This window comes from Lepus europaeus, chromosome 19 (assembly GCF_033115175.1).
Source record: "Lepus europaeus isolate LE1 chromosome 19, mLepTim1.pri, whole genome shotgun sequence".
Taxonomy (NCBI): Eukaryota; Metazoa; Chordata; class Mammalia; order Lagomorpha; family Leporidae; genus Lepus; species Lepus europaeus.
Window position 1 is genome coordinate 43,221,367 of NC_084845.1, and position 25,647 is coordinate 43,247,013.

The window sequence follows — 25,647 nt, forward strand, 5'->3', positions numbered from 1 at the left end:
AAAAATGAATTACCCTGGTGCATCATTGTGGAAAAAAATATGGATTAAATGCTATTAAAAGTATGTGCTGGAGCAAATGTTTAGCCTAGTGGTTAAGAAGTTGGCATCCCACACTGAAGTACCTGGATTCAATTCCTGGCTCCAGCTCCTGACTCCAGCTTCCTGCTAATGCAAACCCTGGAAGGCAGCAGTGACAGCTCAAGTAATTGGGTCCCTACCACCCACTTGGGATACCTAGATTGAGTTCTCAGTTCCTGGCTCTGCCCCCAGTCCACCTCTGGCTGTTGACAGCATTTGAGGGTAAACCAGCATGTGGGGGTGCTCTATCTCCCCCTCAAATTTTTTAAAAATTATTTTTAAAAGTGAATATATCCTTTGAATGATGATGAAAATTTATTTCATAATACATGGAAAACATATATTATGAAAAACTATGCATGAGTTTCAACTTTTTTCCACCAAAATAAACTCATACCTTTAATTCTGTTTTCCTATGAACTTGAAGTTACTTTAGTTCTCCAGAGACAGCCCCTATGATTTCAATCTAGGAATCCCTCTGTTATACTTTCTTTAAACACCTTACTTTTCCTGAGTAGTGGTTATCAAAGTCGAGTCTTAAAATATCCACCTGTGTGTATGTTTGCTTAATACATGTCTTCTCACTGTTTGATAGAGGCCGTGATTCTGTTCACCACCATGTGCCCAGGGGCATATGTCTGGCATATGCCAATGTCAACTTCTTGAGTAGTAGATTTGTCTCATCCCCATCAGGGGAGCCTCTTCTTTCCTTGTAGTCCCTGATCTGACTGGCTGCCAGATGTTTGATCTTTAGGTTCTTGACCTTGGATGATGTCTTGTTTCCATGGCTATGATTTGAACATCCCCACTGAAGTGCATGTTGAAGTTTGATTCCCATTAGATATTAAGAGATGGGGCCAGCACTGTGGTGCAGTGGGTTAACGCCCTGGCCTGAAGAGCCAGCGTCCCATATGGGCGCCGGTTCTAGTCCTGGCTGCTCCACTTCCAATCCAGCTCTTTGCTATGGCCTGGAAAAGCAGTGGAAGATGGTCCAAGTCCTTGGGCCCCTGCACCCATGTGGGAGACACAGAGGAAGCTCCTGGCTCCTGGCTTCGGATCGGTGTAGCTCTGGCCATTGAACCATTGGTCAATATGAACCATTGGATGGAAGACTTCTCTCTCTCTCTCTCTCTCTCTCTCTCTCTATATATATATATATATATATATATATATATATATATATATCTGCCTCTACTTTCTTTGTGTAACCTGAATTTCAAATAAATAAATAAATCTTTAAAAAAAATATATTAAGAGATGAGGTCAGGTGGGACCCTTAGCAGGTGGTTGGGTCATGAGGGCTTTGTCCCCAGGAATGGATTAATCCATTTATAGATTAACAGATTAGTGGATTAATGGGCTGTTGTGGGTGTGGCTCATGATGAAAATAGACTGTCTCTGCCTTGCTTGCTCTGTCTTGCCACATGATACTCTCTCGTGTGGTGATGCACCAGGAAGGTCCTCATCAGATGCTCAGTAGGTGCCAGTGCCATGCTTTTGGACATTTGGAGCCATGAGCTAAATAAACTTCTTTTCTTTATAAACTACCCAGAATGTGGAATTCAGTTATAGCAAATTGGCTATGGACATTGACCATGGACAAAAAGGATTAGGACACCCTCCTCTGCATATCTCACTGAGTCAGAAAAGAGACCCAGCTCAAACCAGCCATGTTTAGGAAATCCCAACTTGGCTTATGGCAGAAGCCTCCTTGGATTGGTGGTGGGGGATCCACATTTTGGGAAACACACAGATATCTTCTCTAATAGAAAGTCTGTTTGATCTTGGGTTTGGTGGGGAGAGTACCTATCAGCATAGAATTAAATTCTATTGCCTGTACATATTTTACATTCTGATTTTATTGCAGCTAACAAGATTATTATTACAATAGGCCAGTCCTTCTCCAGATTTACTGAAGAAATCTTATCCAAGACAAATTTCATTTTTTGATGTCACAAAGAATTTCAGAAGAATCATCCCTAAGTCTGTAAAACATCAACCAAAACTACTTATCCCACAAAGAGCCCCGCACAAAGCACTTAAACTCAGAATGAAGTTCATGGTTGTGGGAGAAATTACAGCAGGAGAAAGGAAGTCAACACCATACAAAGATAACTAACTGCTCAAGGAGCAGAAAAGGAAAGGAATGGTAAGAGCAGAGAAAACAAGATTAAGGAAGACGGGGGACTGGGGAGAGCTTCAGAAGTGGACATTATCATGGGAAAGGTATTGGTCCAAAACACCACTTTCTGCTCCTTCAGTCTCTCTCCAAGACTTATGTTCAAGTCCAGCTTCAGATACATCTCGGACTTGTTGTAGGCTGGCCACAGAGGCAGGCGGTCCCCATTCGGATTCCTGAGAGTGAGAGCAGCAGAAGTGAGACTGACATGCTCTGACATCATGTGAAGGAGACAACAGATTCATTACCCAGTAGTGGGGACATGACACATTCACTTACCCAGTCCGAGCAAAGTTACCCCAGTATCTCATCATCTTCCTGCTCAGCAACTTCTCCTCCTCAGTGGCCCCTTCTGAAGGAGACAATCACAAAACCCAGCTGCTCACAGTGATTCCTCAGAAGCACAAGGCATCTCACATTCCATGAATCCCTTTCAAATCTCTCTTCCCGTTGGATCCTTACAAGCCTGCCAAGTCATTGTACCCATTCCATGTATGCAGATACTGAGGCTCAGAGCACCTGTGATTTGCACAAGCAATGGTGGCTTTCAAACAGTGTATCTTCCCAGTCTACCTTGCGCCCTTGTGCACTTCCAACCATTCCTATGAGGCTGCAGTTTCATTGAGGACAGAACCTCAGCCTCTCTCTCTCTCTCTCTCTCTCTCTCATACACACATAAACACATATTTTATAAACAATTAATTACAGCTGTCCTTCAATACCTGAAGGACATTGGTTCCAGGACCTGCCACAAATACCAAAATCCTTATATACCAAATTCCATATTTAAAATGGCATAAGATGATTATTTGCATATAACCTATGTACATTATGCTAAATATACTCCAATTATCTCTAGATTACTTAGAACACCAAATACATGGGTGGGGGTTGTAGCACAGTGGGTTAAGCCACCACTCAAGATGCTTCTATCCCACATTGGTGGGTCTAGGGTTAAGTTCCACTTCTGCTTCTTTCTGGCTTCCTGTCAACGCACACCCTGGGAGGCAGCAGTGATGGCTCAAGTACTTGGTTTCCTGCCTCTCATATGGGAGACTGGGATGGAGTTCCTGGATCCTGGCTTTAGCATGGTCCAGCCCTGGCTATTTGCGGGCATTTTAGGTGGGAACCAAGAGACAAATGATTCTCTCTCTCTCGCTCGCTCGCTCTCTCTCTTTCCTTTCCTTTCCTCCCTCCTTCCCTCTCTCTGTCACTCTACCTTTCAAATAAATAAAAATCAGTAACTTTATTTTTCAAAAGAATATCTAATATAATGTAAATTAAATAGCTGTACAGTATTGTTTAGGGAATAATAACAAGAAAAAAGTCTATGAATGTTTAGTACAGATACAATTTTCCCCCAAGTATAGAGAGGGGAGACTATGTTATATTTCTTCATTTAAAAAGGCAATACCTAGTCAAAGTACAAAGGCCAAAATCCAAAATACGGTATGAAAATCTAACATCTAATGAAAATCAGTTTCCTTCCTTCTCTTCCTTTCAGACCCTTCAGTTACAACCTCAGAGGCAACCAATGTGATCAAATTCTCAGGCACTTACAGGAAAGCAGTTTCCACATGCACCAGGGTATAAGTAAGCTCTTTCTTTTCACACATTTGGGAGTCTATTTGCCACATATTCTAGATCTTTTGCTTTTTACTAAAATTGTAGCCAGGACATTGTCACCTATAAATCTTCCATTTAGTATTCTATAAACACTTATATATAAATTATGTATATATAAAATATATATACAGTTACATAAATATTGTAACTCATGTATCCAGTATTCTACTGATGGATGTTCATTTTATTTCCAGTCTTCTGCTGGCAAAAACAGTGCTTCAGTGTGCACATATATTTTTGCACATGTGGAAGTGTATTTGCACAAAAAATCCTAGAAGAAAAATTGCCAAGGTCAAGACTGCGTAGATTTTAAATGTGGGTAGTCTTCTAATAATGTATAGAATGGTCTGTTTCCCACATCTGCTTGAATCCTTTGTTGAAAATGCATTGTTCTTCCCAACTTGAATGATGAAAAATGATTCTCCAGCCAAGGTTAGTCTTCAGTTCTTATGTGGTGAGTGAGGTAAAATGGATTTTCATATGTTTAAAAGTCACTTGGGTTTCCTTCCCCATAAAATGTCAGTTTATATCTGTTGCCAAATTTTTTATTAGGTTGTTCTTTTCTCATTGATTTTAGTAGCTTTTTAAATATCAAGGATATATTCGGTGTTCATATTTTTTCCAGTTTGGAAAGTCCCTGTGTCATCACACAGAATGGGCCCAGTAATGGTTACTGAGTAATAACATCATTTATTAAGCACTCAACTGTGTGCTCTATGGAAATTGTTTCATTCAATCTTTGATGGCAACCTATTAGGTAGTCCTGCTGTTATCTTGTTATAAGATGAGGATGAAGAAATGAAATAATGAATAAACCATAGTGAACAAGCACCCCTTTAAGGGAGATCCTGTATATTGTATTGTTCTTAGCTAAATATTTTAGTGATAAAATCACATGTGCAATTTTTCTATAATGTTTTCTACTGATAAGCCCATCTGATTTGTTGATTATTTTAGGCAAAGAACATGTCATCAATTCAGTAATAAATGCGCCAATGTCATTAGTACCAGTTCACAAGGCATTTGGATCCAGACAATTTTGAGCTAGAATAATGGAAAAAACATGGTCCCTGCTTGTTAAAGCATGGGTGGTGGCTTCATGGGATTTCTGAGAAGGGCAGGGAGAAGGGAGATCAGTAGTCAATGAGAAGGAAGAAAATAATTCTAATTGTTTTTCAAAAAATCAGATTGCCTGAGTGTCCCAAAATACCTATCCCTGCAGGCTTTGGTACAAGATTCAATACTCACTGGGAAAATGCTTGTAGCTCTTTTTCATATTGGTTTCTTAAAGCTAAGCGCAAGCCTTTTCCCAAGAAAGGATGTGCTGGTCTTTACGCCAGGCATGTCATTTAATTCCAACCCACCAGTCACCCTGGACTCTTGCAGAGCGGTGGGGTGAGCAGGGAGCTATACTAACTGTGAAGACCCAGAATCTTCTCCCCACCTGCAAAAGCAGGAGCCCCCCTGCAGTCAGGTCCTTACCGAACATGACAACGTCGCCCGTCAGGAAGGCACCTCCAAAGACAAAGCGGATTTCATCAGAGTGATCAGCTTTGACAAAAGCAGGCTTCGTGTTTTCAAAGCACTGGGGTCGATGCTGAAACTCATAGAAGTACACGGGTGCACCACTATCTGAGAAAAGGTCAGGAAAGGTCAGGCATGCACGCAGTGGGGGAGCAGGGGACCAGGCCTGCATCTCTAGCTCTGAAGTCCTGGATTTACAGATCCACAGGTGGAACAGCTCAGAGTCAAGAGGTGGCCTACATCAGCCTAACTTCCCCCTTCTTCCTTTGAGGCCAGAAGTTCGTGCTACAACAGCCCTCATACTCCCAGTGACAACGAGATAACTATCCCTCAGGAAGCCTGAGAAGGCAATAGTTCTACTCCTTGAAATAGTCCTTCAGGGGACAGGACCGTGGTACAGCCAATAAAGCTGCTGCTTCTGCCCCCAGGAGTCCCCTATCAGAGTGCTAGTTTGAGTCCCAGTTGCTTCACTTATAATCGAGTTCCCTGTCAATGCACCTGGGAAGATAGAGGAGGATGGCCCAAGTGCTTGGGCTCCTGCACCTATGTGGGAAACTTGGATGGAGTTCCAAGATTCTGGCTTTAGTCTGGCCAGCCCTGGTTGTTGTGGCCATCTGAGGAGTGAACCAGCAGTGGAAGACACCTCTCTTTCTCTCTCTGTCTCTCTCTCTCTCTGTCACTCTGCCTTTCAAATAAATAATTTTTTAGAAAGAAAGTCCTTCATACTGAACACAGATCTACCTGGTTGTGACTTCCTCTCATCTACCCTGGTTCAACTGTATAGAGACAAATGGAGCAAGGCTCATTCCTGCTCCCACGATTAATCCATGCATGTGCACCCCACATTTGTTCGCTTCTCTTCTGAAAACCTTTATTCTGTAATGTCTTGGTTTAAGCTTTTATTTATTTATTTATAAGAGAGAGAGAAATTCCCATCTACTAGTTTACTACCTAAATGTTTGCAACAATTTGGCCTGGGTCAAGCTAAAGCCAGGAGCCAGGACCTCCGTCTGGGTCTCCCAAGTGCTTGTTTTCCATCATCTGCTGCTTCCCAGGCACATTAGAGGAAAGCTGGATTGGAGGCAGAGGTGGGACTCCATTCCAGGCACTCTGTGGTGTAGGATGTGGGAGTTCCAAGTGGAAGTTTAACCTGTTCCACAATGCCACCCCTACTAGATTTTTCTTTAATCACCAAGTAGTTTACTACTGCATGAATATTTTACAATTTGCTTATTCATTCATCTAATGATAGAAATTTGGGTTGTTGTTTCCAGGTTGGAGATACTGTGACTAAAGCTGCTGTGTACAAGTCTTTTGTATGGAAAATGCTTTCATCTCTCTTCAGTGAATGTCTAGGAGTAGAATAGGTAGATAATAGAGTAGGTAGGTGTTTAAGTTTGTAAGAAACTGCCAGTTTTCTAGAGCAGTTGTACCATTTTACATTCCCACCATCAGTACATGAGAATTCTGAACACTCCATGTCCTTGTCAATATTTCCTGGTATGATTCACGTTAATTTTAGCCACTCTAGTGGGTGAAAATGGTTACTTCATTTTGCTCATAACTAATAATGTTGAGCACTTTTTTGGTGGGCTTTGGAATTTCCAAATATCTTCTTTTATAAGGTGTCTTTTCAAGTTTTTTAATCCATTATTGAAAAAGATTGTCTTTGTTACTGAAACATGAGAGTCCAATTCTGGATATGGATTAGTGAAAGTATTTCTCCAAAACCACTGCTAATATTTTGATTGATATTGGGATGCCACTGTGTCTGGAGATCAGTTTACTCGCTTTACCTTGAACCCATCTTAGTAAAATTTTCAGTCCCCCATCATTTCATCACAATATTTCTTTTCAGTGTCATCAGTGGTCTCCATGTTGCCAAACTCAGTCCTCATCCAATCTGTCATGTATCATCCTAGCAGACTTTAAAAACAGTGACCTCCCTGTCACTGCTAATCTTCCCTGCTTGATTTTACTCCATAGCACTATCATCCAAGATATTCTAGATTTACTTGTTTTTCTGTTACCATTCTCCTCTACTAGTATGTTTGTTTAATGGTGCCATGGTCTCTCTTTTGTTCACAGTTCCAGGCACATAGTATACCTTTGGTAAATGCATTAAAAGGAAAGGGAAAGGGAGAGGTGGAGGGAAAGGTGGAGAGGAAGGGGGAGGGGAAGCCAGAGGAAGAAGAGAGGAAGGGAGGGGAAGGAAAGGGAAGGAATGGGAGGAAGGAAGCCAGGGAGAGAAAGAAGCGTTAGGACTGCATCCCTACAAGTTATCTTCCTTTATGATTGTTCCATACTCCTTATAGCTAGGATGTTCTGGAAGACATCTCCAAAAAGAATATATATATATATACATATATATATATATATTTTGGAGAATGGGCCCCAGAAAAATTGTGGGAAGGTAGAAATGTTTAACATGGTCCTGAAAAACAGGAAGGGACAGAAACAAGTATTGACCAACATTCTCAAACTCTGAAAGGCAAGGAACTTGCAAAGTCAACATGGCACAGTTATGTCTCAGACACACCTGGGGATCCCTCTCAGCGAAGGAGCAGAGAGGAGGAGCAGACAGCTGGCCAACAGACAAGTTAGATCCCTGCTGCCATCAGCCTCACCAGGCTGTGGTCCTGGGGCTGCTCAGAGACTCACCTCTGTGATAGCGAGCTGTGATCAGCGCAGGGACCACAAAAAACACATCTCCAAGCAAGTCCAGGAGACTATCTCGGATCTCAACTGAAGAGTTCTTGTCACGAAAGTATTCATTAGACACAACATACAAAAGCTGGGGAGGAATGTTCTGCAAGACATCACAATCATAGGAGATCCAGATCACCATAATGGTCAACATATTAGGCACTTGCCTGTGCAGGCATACTTCTGAATACGTTATGTGCATTGCCCTGGGTAATCCATACAGCAATCTCATGATGCAAGTATCAAAATTAGCCCCATTCCAAAGGTCAGGAAAATGAGGCTTAGAAAGTGTAAGTGGTTGGTCCAAATGGGTCTATTTGCATTCAAATATCATGCTTCTAAGCACAGTGACAAACCTCACTAGCATGCTTCAGAAAGAGTCACTCCTGGCCAGAAATGGTTATACCATTTGCGGAGCTCAACGCAAAATGAAAATGTGGGCCTCCTCTTTAAAAATTATTAAGAAACAGGACTGGTGTTGTGGTGCATCAAATTAATATGCTACCCTCAACACTAGCATCCAAAATGGGCACCGATTTGAGTCCCAACTGCACCACTTCCTTTCCAGGTCCCTGCTAGTGTACCTGGGAAAGCAGCAAAAAACTGGTCAAAGTCCTTGGGCCCCTGCACTCACAGGGGAAGCCATTTCATGTCCTGGATGCTTCATTTCCCATTCAGATCCATGCTAATGTGCCTGGGAAAGCAGAAGAAGATGGCCCAAGTACCTGGGCTCCTACCACCCATGTGGGAGACCGGATGGAGTTCCAGTCTCCTAGCTTCACCAGTTGTTGCAGCCATTTGGGGAGTGAACTAGCGGATAGAAGATACCTCTCTTTCTCCCCTTCTCTGTAACTCTGATTTTCAAATAAATACATGAACCTTTTTAAAACTTATTAAGAATGTCAAGATGGGCACAGCAGAGCATCAACCCAAAAGTAGGATCCTTCTGACTACATGAACCATACATCCATGAAATTGGCTTTGCTCCAGGTCTCACTACTGCCTCCAGTTCTTTGCTATTTTATCTGACCCAGTTGGTCTCTTAGAACCCTCATATGCTTATCTGTGGGAACACAGGTTGCTGCATGAGATATGAAGAGAAAAGCACTGCTGGTACAGAGTAGGTTCTGTTGGTTCCGCTGCTGAGTGCCTTAATGGGGCATTTGATGCCTTCTTTGACTCAGCATAAATCTGCCTTCAGGTTTTCTCCCTTAACTTTCTCCAAGAACAAAACGAGGAGGGTGCAAGGTAAACTCTATGAGGATTCAAGGGTCTACCACACTGGTGATGTTTTTATGGAATCTGGTGCTCCAGGGGATGCTGGACAAATTGTTGTACCTCAAACAATTGCCACACACAGCCCTTGGTAGATTTCTTTGAAATTTTGAGGCCTGGCAGCAGATGCCACATCTGGAAGTGATGCTCAGATGCATTTATTGAATCTTCACAAGGCTTATGGTTTTTAATCAGGCTCAGAGCAAGGGTGGGCTCTGCAGCAGGTACAGGTTGGGATGCAAGGGCCTGGCACTTGAATCATATGGTCAGTAGGCCCCATAGGGCTAGAGGTATCCAAGATGGGTAGATAGTCTTATTCAGTCACTGGTGATCCTTATAGGCCAGTGACAGTGCACACCCCTGAAGTTTTGGAGCAAGGCCATGCATTCTGCATCAGAGAACTACTTATCATGTGCAAAGAAGCTCCTGGTGTGCTGCCAGGGCTAGGAGAGACCATATATCCTCCCCTTCCTCTTGTAACTCCCCATATAATCTATTTCCTACCACTGTGACTTGGCTTAAGATAACTTCTGCTCTTGAAATGCCCTCCTTCTCAAGAGTTCCCCTACACTAAAGTGCAGACCTGTGACCACCTCTTCCATGCACCCATCTCCAATCCAGCCTTGTGGTCTACTATCCACCTTATATTTTAAATGTCTCTCAAACCTTAGTCCCAGTTCTCAGCAACAGATGCCAGGAGTCATCCAACATCCCTCCACATAGCCTTAGGGACTGAGGGATCCTCTACTCCCAATATGGCCTACATTGCACTCAGAGGGTTCCTTCCAAGAGGAAGCCAAATTATTTCATTCTTCCTCCTATTTCCAATCCTTGGGATGAAGATTCTACTCCTTCCATGGTGTGCAATACTGCAAGCAGCTTCTCTGAGTATAGCCACCTCTCCACATTCCTCTGTTGCCAGCTGGTCCTCTTAATTCTTCCTTGCTCATCTCTCCCTTGCCCCACAACACTCTTTACCCCAAAGGAGCTGCCTGGTTCTCTTGCAGGCACCACAAGGTCTCAGACATTCCTGTTTTGGTTCTTATGTACTTACTTAAGTTCCTTTTCTTTTCCATCCACCCCACATTGCACCCCAGTGCCTTCAGAAGTGCTGAGGCATCTGCATTCCCAATAAGCATTTGTTGTATGAATCAATGAACAGAATTAACCTGGTGCTGATTACACAGTGAATAACTGTTTATGGAAGGAAGGAAGAGGAAAGGAAAGAGAGAAGAAAGGAAGGAAAGAAATCGGTCTCTATATCCCAAAGTCTGGGGTAAGACCTGATTCTGCTGTGCCTGTATATGCAATGAATGAATGAGTAATGATTAACTAATAAATAAATGAATGGATAAATGACAGGTATTGTAGAACATAGCACAATACCTAGTTGGAATGTAGTGAATAAGATGTTCTAGTCCCAGGTGTGTGTTTCAGGATTAAGAACTTTTCAAATTATTGCTAGACAAGTCTGTACATGTGTTACACATTGTATAACATATTGGGGTTGGGGGCAGCACCTCAATACCTACATAAACATATCTGCATAGCAACATCTGAACAGTAGGGCAAACTAGTGAATGAACATGTAGAAACAATAAAGGCTAATGGCCACAAATCAGTCAAGGTCAGATTTGGAGTCCAGGTTGGTTTCAAAAGTCCTTTAGGTCTTTGGACTGTGAATGAAGGACTGCAGGCCTACGTGTAACATAGTCTGTTGAACGAGTAAATGAATAAGAAATGTCTATGCCCCCAGATCCTATCTTTCTATGCCCCCAGATCCTATCTTGAGTATAGTCCAGAGATGTTTGTTAAGTGAATGATTCTTTGGAGAGTCCCAGTCATCCAAGTTCACTTACCAGTATAGTGTGTATCACGTGATGGGCAAGAGTCTTGTTGGATCCATCAAGGATATTAGGGATTGTCTTCTGTGGAGAGAAGCAGGGTATCTTCTGTGAGTCTTCTGGTCAGAAACCAGTCTTTCTGAGGGCCTGGGCATTTGACTTCCCAAGGGGAGGATGGGAACAGTAGGAAATCCTTCAGCCCCAGGCGGCCACATGCAGGAGCCCAGGTAACCCCCCACCAGAGGAAATGACCCCATTATCTGCTTAACTGTATACCCCTTGATGTCATATTTTGAAACCCTAACTCCCATTATCTTTGTATATGATTTCATTTGGAGAAAGGTCCATTGAAGAGGGAGTGATGTAGAAGAAGGTCTTTAGTGTGGGCACTCATCCAGTCTGGTTAATAATATCCTAATAAGGGGAAATTGACACACAAACAGACACCAAGAATCAAGCACATAGAGGATAGACCATGTGAGGACACAGCAAGAAGGTGGCCATCTGCCAGCCAATGAGAAACCAAACCCACCCACACCTTGGTCTTGGACTTCTAGGCTCCAGAACTATAAGAAAATAACTGTGTGTTGTTTAAGCCGCCCAGTCCATGGTATTCTGTTATGACAGCCTGAGTTGACTAATACAGGGAAGCCAGAAAATGTTGAGACTGGTGGTTTGTTTTCCTTCCAAGGCCTTTGCAATCTGGGCCTCTGAGGAGGCAGCAGCAGGGGGTCAGGCAGTGAAGCAGTGGTTGAGAGCACAAGCTCTACAGCCGGACGTCCTGAACTCGAATCTCTGCCTGCCCCTCACGAGCTGTGAACCTGGCAGTGGCCTCACGTTTTCATATCTCAGATTCCTCATCTATAGGATGGAGATGGCAACAGTCCCCACCTGAGAGAGGTGATATTTGCAAATCACTGACAACAGGGCTGGCTACCTAAAAAGAGCTTCATGTAATTATTTGTGAAATGATCATCTTCTAGAAATTTTACAGTGGAAAAACATGAGGGGGTAGAAATATTATTCACTTGTCAAATGAATTTCTCTGGTCCATGTTCTGCTGGAAACATTGGCATAATGAATCACTAGCCAAAGATACTTAAATGGGTTTGTCTCTGGAATGCAGGGAAGTCTCCAAAGTCATTCAAGTTTTCCATGAGTATAATTTAAACACTGAGAGTCCTCTATGTGTGTTAAGAAGCTGGCATTTTGTTTTTGTTTTTGTCTTAAGGATTTCTTACGGTCTCCAACAGCCAGGAATGGGGCTAACTCCAAGTTCATATGGAATATCAGCACTGATACAGGTTCTGGCACCAATTTCCATCCTGTCACTTGTAAAATTTCAATACATAGCATCTACTGAGTACTTACCATATGTCAGGGTATTTGATGTGTATCAGTGAAGCAGGCACTAACATTAGACCTTTGTCACAGGTAACGGAAGAGGCTCAGTCAAAAAGCAAAGAACCCAGCATTTAAGGCAGAGTCTAAATGTATAAAAATTATATTTCACTGTTTCCTTACTAGCTGGGAGACAAGAAAATAACTTTAACTTCTCTGAACTTCAGTTTCTTTAACTATAAAATGGGATAATAATAGCTCTTTTCAAGTTGTTGCACAGATACAGCATGTACATGGGACATGGAGAGCACTCAGGAATTGGTCACTATGGCTATAGTGGTACCTATCAACAGTAGCACCTTCCCTCTTTCCAGGGCACACCCAGAAAGCATTGAAAAACCTTACTGAAGCCACAGTTTGTGACTCAGGCACCACCTTTACAACATGAGGACAAAAATACCCAACCCCACTGACCCTGAAAAATTGCTCTAGAGATCAAATTAAGAATGGCGGAGCATGCTCTAACAAACCAATGAACTCAGGATTCTGGTTCTAGGCTGCCACCAACTAGCTTTATAATTTGGCAAATACCTTTGATGTGAATGGAATGGGAGAGGGAGCGGGAGATGGAAGGGTTGTGGGTGGGAGGGAAGTTATGGGGGGGGGGAGCCACTGTAATCCAAAAGCTGTACTTTGGAAATTTGTATTTATTAAATAAAAGTTTAAAAAAAAGAAAAAAAAAGAAAAGATAAAAACAAGGAGTTGGACTATATAAATGGACTTTGATGGTATGATGAATTTGAGTCCTCCAAACTGCTGAGGACACATGGAAAGCATATTTTCCATGGGAAGCGTTTCTTAAATTACAGAGTCGGGGCTGGCGCTACGGCATAGTGAGTAAAGCTGCCGCCTGCAGTGCCAGCATCCCATATGGGCACCGGTTCGAGTCCTGGATGCTCCACTTCCTATCCAGCTCTCTGCTATGGCCTGGGAAAGCAGTAAAAGATGGTCCAAGCCCTTGGGCTCCTGTACCCACATGGGAAACCTGGAAGAAGCTCCTGGCTCCTGGCTTCAGATCGGCACAGTTCCACCCATTGCGGCCAATTTGGTTATGAATCAGAGAATGGAAGATCTCTCTCTCTCTCTCTCTCTCTCTCTCTCTCTCTCCCCTTCTCTCTCTCTCTCTCTCTCTCTCTCTCTCTCTCTCTGTGTATGTGTAACTCTGGTTTTCAAGTAAAATAAATAAATCTTTAAAAAAAAATCACAGAGTCAAGGCTCCTTCTCCACATCCAGGCTCAATGATCTTTCCTCAAAGGCTCTCTTGACCTTTGATCTCTTGTCCTCCCTGAAGACACCATCTCTCTCCACTTCTGTCCTTCAGAACACTCAGCACTTTCTGAAATCGTCTTTTGAACCATGGATTTAATCTGTCTTCTCCCTCAAGAATTTAAGCTCGAGACAGGCAGGAGGTGCAGCAGTTAGGATGCCACTTGGGACAGCCACATCTCATATTGGAGTACCCGGGTTCCAGTACCAGCTCCACTTCTCATCCTAGCTTCCTGCTAGTGTGTGCCCTGGGAGGCAGTAGGTGATGGATCAAGTACTCAGGTCCCTGATACCCACATAGGAGACCCAGACTGACTTCAAAACTCCTGGTTTTAGCCTAGCCCAGCCCCAAATGTTATGAGATTTGGGGAAGCTCCCAAAAAGCTGGAAGCATGTGACTTGCTCTCTTTGGATGCTCAGTTTTTATAAACATGTGGTAAGTGCTCAAGGTATGCTTGTTGAGTGGATTAAATGATTTAATAATGCTTCAACTTGAAAATATTACAAAGCATTCTTAGAAGTCAAAATGCCAGCATCAAGGGTGGACATGAAAAGTTTAAAGGGCTAAAGTTTTCCAAACTGGAGTATTATCAAACAAGGCCACTTCATATACTTAGCCCCTTCTGCACACAGCCAGTTCTCTTTCCATATCTGCACCATGTGCTGCCATGGGAACCCATGCCTGCCACCAGAAATATGAGCCAAATAAACCTCTTTTTTTATACACTAGCAAACATGAAGTATTATGTTATAGTAACACAAACAGACTAAGGTTCCACGTATAGAGAGAGGGGAGATTATCACTGAGTGGTTGGCTGATGGGCTGCAGCTCTCATAACACTTGGGGTCCTCTAGGGAAACTCCCAGCTGTTGAAGCAACTAGCTGCATCATGGGTGGTGGTGGTGGTGGGAGGGTATCTAGGGCAGGCAGCCACAATTCTTACCATGGGCAGCAGGTAGCCGCATTCGTGGTTATTGACTCCAATGATAGAAGGAACCGCTTTGAAGGATTTTTGAGACAATAGTTCTATAGGATCTTCAGGAAAGAAAAGACCATCAACCACTCGAGTAAAAGACTTTGTTTTCTGCAATAAGGAATGGAAGAAAACTCAGTAGCTGCTTCTGTTTGCAGAACTGCTATTCCCAAATCCTGGCTCAGCTAAGCCAAGCCAGTCTGGCAGTAGTCAAAATGCATCTAGAAAGGTTCCTGGAGCAGCAGAATTAGTGTTATTTGGGAACTTGTTAGAAATGCAGATTCTTGGGCCCCACCCCAGGCCTGTTGATTATGAAACTCAAAGAATGCAGCCCAGAAAACTTCTTGTAGCAAGTCTTCCAGGGGATTCTGATGCATTTTCAAGTTTGAGAAACATGGGCATATGCAATGGGCAAAATGGGGAAGGACAGAATGGCCAGGACAGCAGAAATCAGAGTGAGCATCTTCCTAAGATGTCTTAATCAGAGCACTGTGCCTTGGACATTGCAGGATATTTCTTGGATCTCAGAAAGCAACACCTATCTCTCATCATGGTTTTTTTTTTAAGGTTTCTGTTTTGGGAGTTCAGTAGAAGGGAGCATAGGAAAGAGCTAAACACACATTAAGTCAAGAACTTACATATTTCAGGTGCTCATAGCTCATATCAAATATTCATTACATGCCAGATAACTAATGTTGGGTTCTGACATATGATGATCTTGCTCTTTCAGACTACCAAAGGGGGGTGGGTGTTTGGCACAGCAGTTAAAGTCACTGCTTATGATGCCTGCATCTCATATCAGAGTCCTGGTTAATCTATTTCTAATCCAACTTCCTAGTAATGTGCACCCTGGAAGGCAGCAGATGATGTCTCAAATACTTGAATCCCTGCCACCTATGTGGGAGACTCAGATTGAGTTCCAGGCTTCTGGCTTCAGCCTGGCCCAGCCCCAACTGTTGTAGGCATTTCAAAAGATTTCTCTACATCTGTCTCTATGTCCTTTATCTCATTTTGCCTTTCAAATAAAATTAATTATTTTCAAAAAGATGATCCAAGGCTCTCAAGATCAGGAGGCATATATAAAATCATCTGATCTAACTAATCACCAGTGATTAAAAGTTTGTAAAGGAGCAGGGCCGGCGCCATGGTACAGTAGGTTAATCTTCCACCTGCGGTGCCGGCATCCCATATGGATGCTGGTTCTAGTCCCGGCTGCCCCTCTTCCAGTCCAGCTCTCTGCTATGGCCTGAGAAAGCTGTGGAAGATGGCCCAAGTCCTTGGGTCCCCGCACCCATATGGGAGACCAGGAAGAAGCTCCTGGCTCCTGGCTTCGGATCAGCACAGCTCCAGCCATTGCGGCCATTTGGGGAGTGAACCAATGGAAGGAAGACCTTTCTCTCTTTTCTCTCCCTCTCAAAGTCTGTAACTCTAACTCTCAAATAAAGTAAATAAAATCTTAAAAAAAAGTTTGGAAAGGATCAGCTAGACCTTCCTCAGTTATCTGCAGAGCTAGACAGTTCATCTGGCCCTTTTCTAGGCAACTGAGGTGGTAGAAAGTTCTCAGTTTTACCCATCCAAAATGGCCTATTCATAGAACTTCCAGCTCTTGTCTTGACTACAGCTTCTAGGGGCCTCTGGAGCAAGTGTGGGCCCTGGTCCCAGTAAGATTCCTTCACTGACTTAGGGGACAACTCTTGCATTTTTTTCTGGATCTTCTCCAGGCTAAGCAATACCCCTTCTCCACAGAGTTTCTTTAATTACCCAGGAGGGTTCTAGATCCCACTTTTCTCTTATAGCTGTTAACACAAGTCCCCAATCCTACCCTTTTCCAAGTCCCAAACTTAAAAAAAAAGGTAACCCTGACCCAGAACTCTACTGTCCCTCATTACCTGGCTGAGGCTCAGCAATTCCTTGGAGGATTTTGCCCTCAGGCACTTCAGCAGGGCCAGGGAGTCTGATGCGTTGCAATCACAGGCTTGTGCCACAACCTGCAACTATTTCCAGAGAAGGAAACAGGTCAGAGCATGATATTGAAAGCATCTATGGAAAATGAAAGTCTGGAAGTGTCCTCCAAGCAGCCATAGGCTGGTCCTTCCTACATGAAGCCACAGCCATTTCCAGCTCCACGCCCCTATAAGGGAACAAACACACTGAAGATAGGTTGGCACTGCATTGTCCTTACTCTCTTGCCTGGCCCTCCTGTCATCTTTAGCAAATGCCAGAGCTGGGGATGCCATTGTGTCAGCCTATGGTTGTAGAATGGCATTAAGAATCCTGCAAGCTTAACTGCATGGCACTAGGCCTCATGGAGCCCAGTGGCCCAATCTTGGGGTGCCAAATGAAGCTAGGAGTCCCAAGAGTGGTGAGTAGTTTTGCAAGCTCCTAATCACCAGATGCTCAATTTGTCAGCTCTGGCTCAGATGATCAATTTGTCTGCTCTATCCAAGCCCCCACCCCACCACAGCCTAATGTGCCCTAGAGATTAGTTTCTTCTTCTGCACCAATTCTGCTCTTTCTTTTAAAGGTCCAGACTCTGCCTCCTTTGAAATGTCCTTTCAGATCATCTCAGCCTTCATTAAACACTTTTCTCATCTAGTCTCCTGTCATCCTGAGAACCCTTACCTTCCCTACCTAGCCCATTTGCTAAATACCTTCTTGAGAGGCCAGAGCCATGGCTCACTTGGTTAATCCTCCGCCTGCGGAACCGGCATCCCATGTGGGTGCTAGGTTCTAGTCTCAGTTGCTCCTCTTCCAGTCCAGCTCTCTGCTGTAGCCCGGAAGTGCAGTGGAGGATGGCCCAAGTGCTTGGGCCCCTGAACCCGCATGGGAGATCAGGAAAAGCACCTGGATCCTGGCTTCAAATCGGTGCAGCGCCGGCCATGGCGGCCATTTGGGGAGTGAAACAACAGAAGGAAGACCTTTCTTTCTGTCTCTCTCTCTCTCACTGTCTATAACTCTATCTGTCAAATAAATAAATTTTAAAAATACCTTCTTGCCCTATCATTGACCTTCCATATTTGTAGACTTTGTCCATTAAAAGTGATAGTCACTAATTTTCTGGGAAGTGTGGATGCTCTGAGAATCCAGTGAAAACTACACACTCTCTTCCTTCTCCCTTGAAAAAAATCACAAGCATATCAAGTCTGCATGCAATCAAGGGTATTCACAAACCCACCCAAACCTATCCATAAATTCCAGGTAAAAAACAGAAAGATTCTGTACTTCCAAATTCAGGTTATATACTCTCCACTGACAAAATAGGTCCTAATAGAGCTGAGAAAACAATGGGCACTCAATAAATGTTCTGGGGATGAATAAATATAAGCACAAACTCAAAGTAGCTATATCTATAATGATACCACAAATCAATACACTGAGGATATTTCTACAATTTCAGAACTCTGTCTCAACTTTCTTAGAACATTGTTATTTTTATAATATATTTAAGAAAATTTACCACTAGAAAGATTAATACCCAGATGACCAGGTCAGTGCTCAATTAAAACATTGAATGAATCAGTTCATTAACTCATTCATTTATTCAGCAAACATTTATGGTTCCTAATATATCTCAGGTATTATGCTGGGAGCATGAAGCAAAAAGAGATCCTTGTTTCCAGGTCCTTACTATCTGGTAGAGAGTTAAGACAAAATAACAGATGATAAATATCAGAAATATATGCCAACCCCCACCCTTGAAATCTCATTCTGGTCACCATTAATCAGAGTGCTATTTACCACTGGGCTAGAAATAGCCTCAGAATCTTTCTTAACACAGTACTCTAGGTGGTGAATCCCTGTGGAATAGAGGAGATACAGGAATGGGCTGTATATAACACAAGAGACTGAGTTATACGTCACAAGAAAGAATAATAGGTAAGATGTAAGGACTATAGCATACATGCGCACACGCATCCACAATGCTGCATTCATAGCTTGACCCATAGCCTGTTGAGTCCTTCCATGAAGGAATAAGGCTCACTTTGGGCCAGCATCAAGTTCCTGGGGCATGGTCCATAAGGAAAGCCAAGCACATAGGGAGGAGGTGATGGTCTATGGACTCCTGACCAAAAAGAGGAAGCTAGAGAGATATTAACAAGATACCTACATCTTTACTCCTCTCATCATCAGGGGACTTCAGATAGGGAATGATGGCCACTCCACTCTCCATGATGGCTCTGTGGAATAAGCCACTTGCCATGGGGGACAGAACCTGGAGAGAGAACACAGAGACCCAAGAGAAATTATCCAGATTACACTCCTCCCCATGTGTTCCAACCACTCCTTCAAAGAAAACTTCCCAGAAAGCCTCCTTAAGTGCTCTAACCCTAGAAAGCCTGGTCTGGGGGTTTGAGGATTAGCTGTGAAAGTTTGGGTGAGTTACTTAACATCTCTGAGCCCCAGTTTCCTCATAAACTTTGAAGTGAAATCAACCATTGTGGCACCTGGGTTCTGGCTCCTTCAATTCCTAGATGAGTTACCTCAGGCAAGTTGCTTAATATTTCTCAACACTCATTTACTCCCCTGCAAAATGGGAGGAAACATTAAGCTCATATCACAGAACTGTTGTGAAGAATAGAGGAAGTCATTAACATGAGCGGTGGGTGTTTGGCCAGAGGTCAAGTGACCACTCTGGACATCAGCATCCCATATCAGAGTGCCTGGCTCAAGACCCAGCAGTTGCACTCCCAATTCAGCTTCCTGGGAGTACACTGGGAGGCAGCAATGATAATTCAAGTACTTGGGTCCCTGTCACCCACGTGGGAAACCTGGATTGAGTTCCAGGCTCTGGCTTCAGCCTGGCCCAGCCCTAACCATTGTGGACATTTGGGAAATGAACCAGCAGATGAAATCTCTCTCTCTCTCTCTCTCTCTCTCTCTCTCTCATCCTCATTCCATTTCAAATAAAATGAAAGTAAATAAATAAAAGTTTTAAAAGGAAATGAACATGAACTCTTTGAAAACTAGCTGGTCAAATTTCATTCGTGCAATAGTAGCTGTTATAACTGTAAAGTTGAGTTAACTTTGAAGACAAATATACCTTGGATATTATCAAAAGTTATACAGCAGAAGCTCTCCTAACCCACTGCCATGTCACTAACTTCTGTAACTAGCATAATGAGCATGCTGACTAATGCCTAGGAAATGCTCACCACCCAGGGCCTGTGGGCTGTTTTCTAGCACCTCTGTACCTTTCTACTCCACTAGTTTCTTGCCAAGAGTCAGGTACGTTTGCTTCCAAACTTGTTTTGTTAGTTGCACTTGTTATTGCAATTACATATTCAATGAAATATCTTGGGAACCAATGAACTTTGTGTAAAAAGAAAGAAAACTACAGGGCAGGCATTCAGCATAACAAGTAAAATATTGCATGAGATACTGCGTCTCACACTCGAGTGTCTGGGTTCAAGTCTTGGCTCTACTTCCAATTCCTGCTTCCTGCTAATGTGCATCCTGGCAGCAGGTGACAGTTCAAATAGTTGTGTCCCTGCTACCTGTGCTGGAGATCCAAATTCAGTTCCCAGCTCCTGGCTTCGGCCTGGTCTAGCCCTGGGTTCTGCTGGTGATACAAGAATCAACCAGGTGAGGGATCTCAGTCTGTCTCTCTTTCATTCTGCATCTACTTCTTCCTTCTGTCTCTATGTCTTCCAGATAAATAATTTTTTCTTTCTTTCTTTCTTTCTTTTTTTTTTTTTTTTTTTTTGACAGGCAGAGTTAGTGAGAGAGAGAGAGAAAGGTCTTTCTTCCGTTGGTTCACCCCCCCAAAATGGCCGCTATGGCCAGTGCGCTGCACCCATTTGAAGCCAGGAGCCAGGTGCTTCCTCCTGATCTCCCATGCGGGTGCAGGGCCCAAGCACTTGGGCCATCCTCCACTGCCTTCCCGGGCCACAGCAGAGAGCTGGACTGGAAGAGGAGCAACCAGGACAGAATCTGGCGCCCCAACCGGGACTAGAACCAGGGGTGCCAGCGCCGCAGGCAGAGGATTAGCCAAGTGAGCCGCAGCGCCAGCACAGATAAGTAATTTTTTAAACATAATAAAATTATGTCCAAGGGAAAAAAGATAAATAGCTAAAAATATTGCTGTCAGGTTAGATGCAGACACAAGAAGGGAAAAATACTGGAATATTGGAGGAAAAGTATAAAACTCAGGAGGTATTTCACCCAGACTATTTTGTAGGCATCTTTAAGTTCGAGCTCACTACAGAGAAACCAAAACTGCACTATGAGGGCAGGGAATTCTGAAGGTGATTAATGCATGAGACCCTGTGTTCATGGAACTCAGCAGCTCAACTTCAGAAAGATAAGCTCTTGTTCATTGGTGAGGAAAAGAACATGCCATGCTTTGTTAAAATATTTACATGCACTTTTTAGTTATTTTATGCTTCAGCTGAATTTTTCTATTAAACAAATGACTACCAGGCCTGCCAGTTGGATTCTAGGGCTTTTCCCTTACAAATAGAAGGAATCTTCCTCACCTTATTACTCACTGTACAATAGCTGTCTCATCCATGAAATGAGACCACATCCCTAGTTCACAATATGTGAGGGTTCTTCAAAAAGTCCATGGAAAGTGCATTTTATGACAACCCATGCATGGGTTTGTGTTAGGCACCAAAGTAAACTTACTCTTTCATAAGGTTTTTTAAGTATTCCCATACTTAGGAGGCTCAAAGGAGGCAGTGTGGCTGTTAGTGTCGCTCAATATGAAAGTATCAGTGAACTGTGACTGATTCGTCCTCCTCCCCAGCTGGGCCTCATTCAGGTCACAAAGCAGAGAACTCACAAGGCTGGAAACACTTATGCCTCCTGCTGACTCGCCGAAGATGGTCACACTGCCAGGGTCTCCACCAAAGAACTTGATGTTCTTCTGGATCCAGGAGAGAGCAGCCAACTGGTCCTTGAAGGCCCAGTTCCCAGAAGCGTGCTGGTCCTGTGTGCTGGGGGCAGGAAAAGGGTGAGAAATCTCAGTCAGTCACTGTTTCCTGCTGCCCAGGAATTTGGGGAGGGGCTTGAGTGAAGCCTGGGAAAGCTGAGAAAACTAGCCTTAGATCTCATTCTTTTGGGGGAATTTGTCTTTTTTTGAGAATCTAATGAAAGCTATGCACCCTAGAAAAATGCACAGAACATGACTGTGCATGCAATCTGAGAGTATTCTTAAAACCCCTGGAATTGGGGCCAGCGCTGTAGCTTAGCCGGTAAAGCCACCGCCAGCAGTGCTGGCATCCCATATGGGTGCCAGTTCAATACTTGGCTGCTCCACTTCTGATCCAGCTCTCTGCTATGGCCTGGGAAAGCAGTAGAAGACGGCCCAAGTCCTTGGGCCCCTGCACTCACTTGGGAGACCCAGAAGAAGCTGCTGGCTCCTGGCTTCAGATCAGTGCAGCTCCAGCCATTGTGGCCATCTGGAGAGTGAATCAGCAGATGGAAGACCTTTCTCTCTCTCTCTCTCTCTCTCTCTCTCTCTCTAGCTCTGCCTTTCAAATAAATAAATAAATCTTAAAAAAAATAACCCTGGAATCTATAGATCCTGAGTCCTGCTGCTAGTGGATCTTTAACAGGCAGCAAGAGGTTTCAGAGAATGGCTAAATTAGTAACAGCAGCAGCAGCAGCAAGATGGGCCTGATATTATTGTAAGGGCTTTCCAGCTGATGCTTCCAGAGTCCTCACAACCTGTGGAGCAGGTGGTGCTGGGTTCTGCCATGCTCCCGCAAGCCTGACCTCTAGAGCCTGCCTAGCCCAGGCTGGCTGTGTTCAGGAAATGAGCGGCATTGGCAGGCGAAATACAGCCAGACCAGGATGTCCCTCCCACAATCCCATGCTCTCTCTCTCTGCTGGGAAGTAGTCTGGACCGTGGCTGCATTTCTCCATGGCCACAACTCATGCTAGCTCCTGTCAGAGAAATCTGTGAACATGCCATCAGGACACTAATGGATACATCAGCTTCCTCTCACAGACTAGGAAATTCAGGCCCAGAGAACTTTTAAATCCTCTTGCTAGATAGAGCTAGAAAGCTGCAGAGTTGAAATTTCACAAGGCTGACCCCAGAATCTAGGCTCCCAACTATAAACCATGCCTCATGCTGCTGTCCCTGTAGAACAGCCTATTTCCCAGGATAGGTGGACAATTAGCAGGGGAACAAGTGAAAATGAAACAGAACCAAATAAATACCTAGACCATGAGAATTCGTGCAGTGCACACCATATGTGTGAGTAATTCTAGGACTGCCTTCTACTCCCCTCCTTATGCCACTCCCCCAGATTACTCCTCCCCTTGGTTCCCTTTCTCTATGACTGCTGGACTAGCTCTGACTCTACATTCTCTCTCCTAGACCCACATATCCAATCAAGACCCATGCTCGGCCAATTTTACCTCCATCCCATCATGGAACCCACATCAGACTCTGTTCTTCCATTTCTATTTATGCTGAGAAACCCTATACCTGAATGGTTAAGATCTCAGCCTCTCTTTCCCCAAATCAACCACATCCCTAAGGTGTAATTCAAATGTCATCTCTCTCTGGAAGCTGCCTGGTCTGCAGCTCTGTCCTCCACTTGCATTGCTTCTCAGTCTTGGAGAATTTGCATGGCCTACCCAGTAACATGGATATGGATGGTCCTGCATGATCTGCCCCACTAGCTTTTGATCCTCTTGAAGTAGGATCCATATTTGAAAAATTGCTTCCTTCCACACAGGATCTGATAGTGGCCTCCAAACACTCATGTGGCCCCACATCTATTATCCTTTGTTCAAACTGCACCTGGTCAAGACTCATCCTGCTATGTTTTAGGCAGGACAATAGATATGGTCAAGATCTGTTCTGTGATCTCTTGGAAATTACTTAAGCCTCCTGGGCCTCCATTTTTCAGCTGTAAAATGGGAATAACAACAGAACTTCACTCGAGGATTATTTTGAACCTGCTTTGAAGTAATGTATGGCAAGTGCACACACCATGCTTGGCTCACTGAGTGTCCAGTGCATGGCAGGTATTATTGGAGGGAGGGAAGCCCAGGTGGGATGGGTAATTATTTGCAAGTGAGCATTTGAAGAGCCTTGGGTGGGACCCTATGGCAAAGTCCACTAACTACTCATACAACCTGTGTCCCTGACTCCCAGGCATACACCTGGGCTGCATTTCCCTGGGTCCCTTGCAGTTGGATGTGGCCAAGCAACTCAGTTCTGCTGATGGTATGTGAACAGAGGAATGAGCAACCCCTCCAGGTTAACCCAGGAAAACCACCTTCCTGCGATCCATCTGCTGGCCAAATGCAAAAGATCTAGAGGATCTACATCAGAGCCACAAGATGGAAGGAGCCCAGGATTCTGATTGACCATGTGGATGGATGTCTGTCAGTCAGAAACACACAACTGCACTTCACTTAAGTTTTAAGTTTCAATTTTATAGCTGCTGAAATTACTTAATGAATTAGGACCAAATCTGCTCAATGCCAAAGAAGGCTCACTTTCTCGAGCTGATGAGCACTGACTATGGCCACTGCACAGCTGTCTCTTGGAGATCTGAAGTGTCAATCACCTGGGGAGACTCACGTGAAAAAGCCAAATATTCCAAGCCGGTATTGAGCAGTCACAACCAGCACATTCTCATAGGCAGCCAGTGCAGACCCATCGAAGATGGAAGCTGAGCCTGTCTCAAAGGCGCCCCCTGGGAACCACACCATGACCTACAGCGGAGAGGAGAACAATGCTTTCAGCCCACCAGGTGCTCATATCCCCTCCCCATGCATGCTGGCATATTCTTTCTTCAGGGAAATATAACAGTCTCAGTTTCCAGTCTAAGCATGATCAGAGGTTTTGTCTTTGGAGAAGGTCCAAGGTTAAACATGTGGGCTCTAGCTCTGCCACGAAATAGCTGTGTGACCTTGAAAAGATGACTCAACCCCTCTGAGGCTCATTTTTCTCAGCTGGAAAGTGTGAAAAATGATAAAATCTCAAGAGGTTATCTGAGATTTAGGCAAGATTCTCTATCTAAAAATCATAGAGAAATGCTTTTTCATGCAAGTGCTCACAAAGTATTTATTAGATGTCATTGAGCTTTTAACCCAGAGGACACTGGAAATCATTGTAAGCACATATAAGAACAAGAGCCACTTAAGGTGTTTGAATTTGTGATCAGCATGGTTAGGATGTTGGTTGTGACACCAGCATCCCATATGAGCACCAATTTAAGTCCCAGCTACTCTGCTTCTGATCCCACTCACTGCTAGTAAACCTGGGAAGGTAGTGGAGGATGGGCCAAGTGATTGGGCCCTCGACAGCCACATGAGAGAACCAGGTAGAGTCCCAGACTCCTGCCTTAGGCCTAGCCCAGCTCTGGCTGTTGTGGCTATGTGGGAAGTGAACCAGTAAATGGAAGGCCTCTTTCTCTCTCAAAATCAATAAATAATTTTTTTAATGTCTGAATTTAAGTTTTCTTCTATCTTCTGAGAGAAGAAAAAAATGGAAGAGAAGTGTACAAGCCTTAGTTAGAAAAACCAGGACCAGAGAACATAGAACATTTTTGAAATGGCACTATCAGTATTTACATACTGAATAATAAATACCTTCCATTCTCTTTTGTATTATATAATTGTAATTGCATTATATAACATTAATATATAATTGAAATATATTAACATATAATCAATTAATATATAATTGTATTATATAATATTAGAAACTACAATTCCTATATCAGGGAAAGAGAAGAAAGCCACTGAGGAAAAGGGAGATCTGACACAGCATTGGCTTTAGTGCCAGGACCTAGCGCCTACTGGG

General features: G+C 43.7%; 1 protein-coding gene across 1 annotated transcript in view; it reads right to left on the reverse strand.

The window, feature by feature from the left end:
• Positions 1-2,201: 2,201 nt before the first annotated feature.
• Positions 2,202-25,647, reverse strand: part of CES5A (carboxylesterase 5A) — a 28,797-nt gene continuing 5,351 nt past the window's right edge. Inside the window, exons 4-13 of the mRNA XM_062177761.1 lie at positions 24,421-24,554; positions 21,658-21,811; positions 18,982-19,086; positions 16,763-16,867; positions 14,844-14,984; positions 11,248-11,316; positions 8,069-8,216; positions 5,366-5,515; positions 2,537-2,609; positions 2,202-2,433 (exon numbers count right to left, since the gene is read on the reverse strand). Of these exons, the coding sequence (XP_062033745.1) occupies positions 2,202-2,433; positions 2,537-2,609; positions 5,366-5,515; positions 8,069-8,216; positions 11,248-11,316; positions 14,844-14,984; positions 16,763-16,867; positions 18,982-19,086; positions 21,658-21,811; positions 24,421-24,554 (1,311 nt within the window). The remainder of the gene's footprint in view (positions 2,434-2,536; positions 2,610-5,365; positions 5,516-8,068; positions 8,217-11,247; positions 11,317-14,843; positions 14,985-16,762; positions 16,868-18,981; positions 19,087-21,657; positions 21,812-24,420; positions 24,555-25,647) is intronic.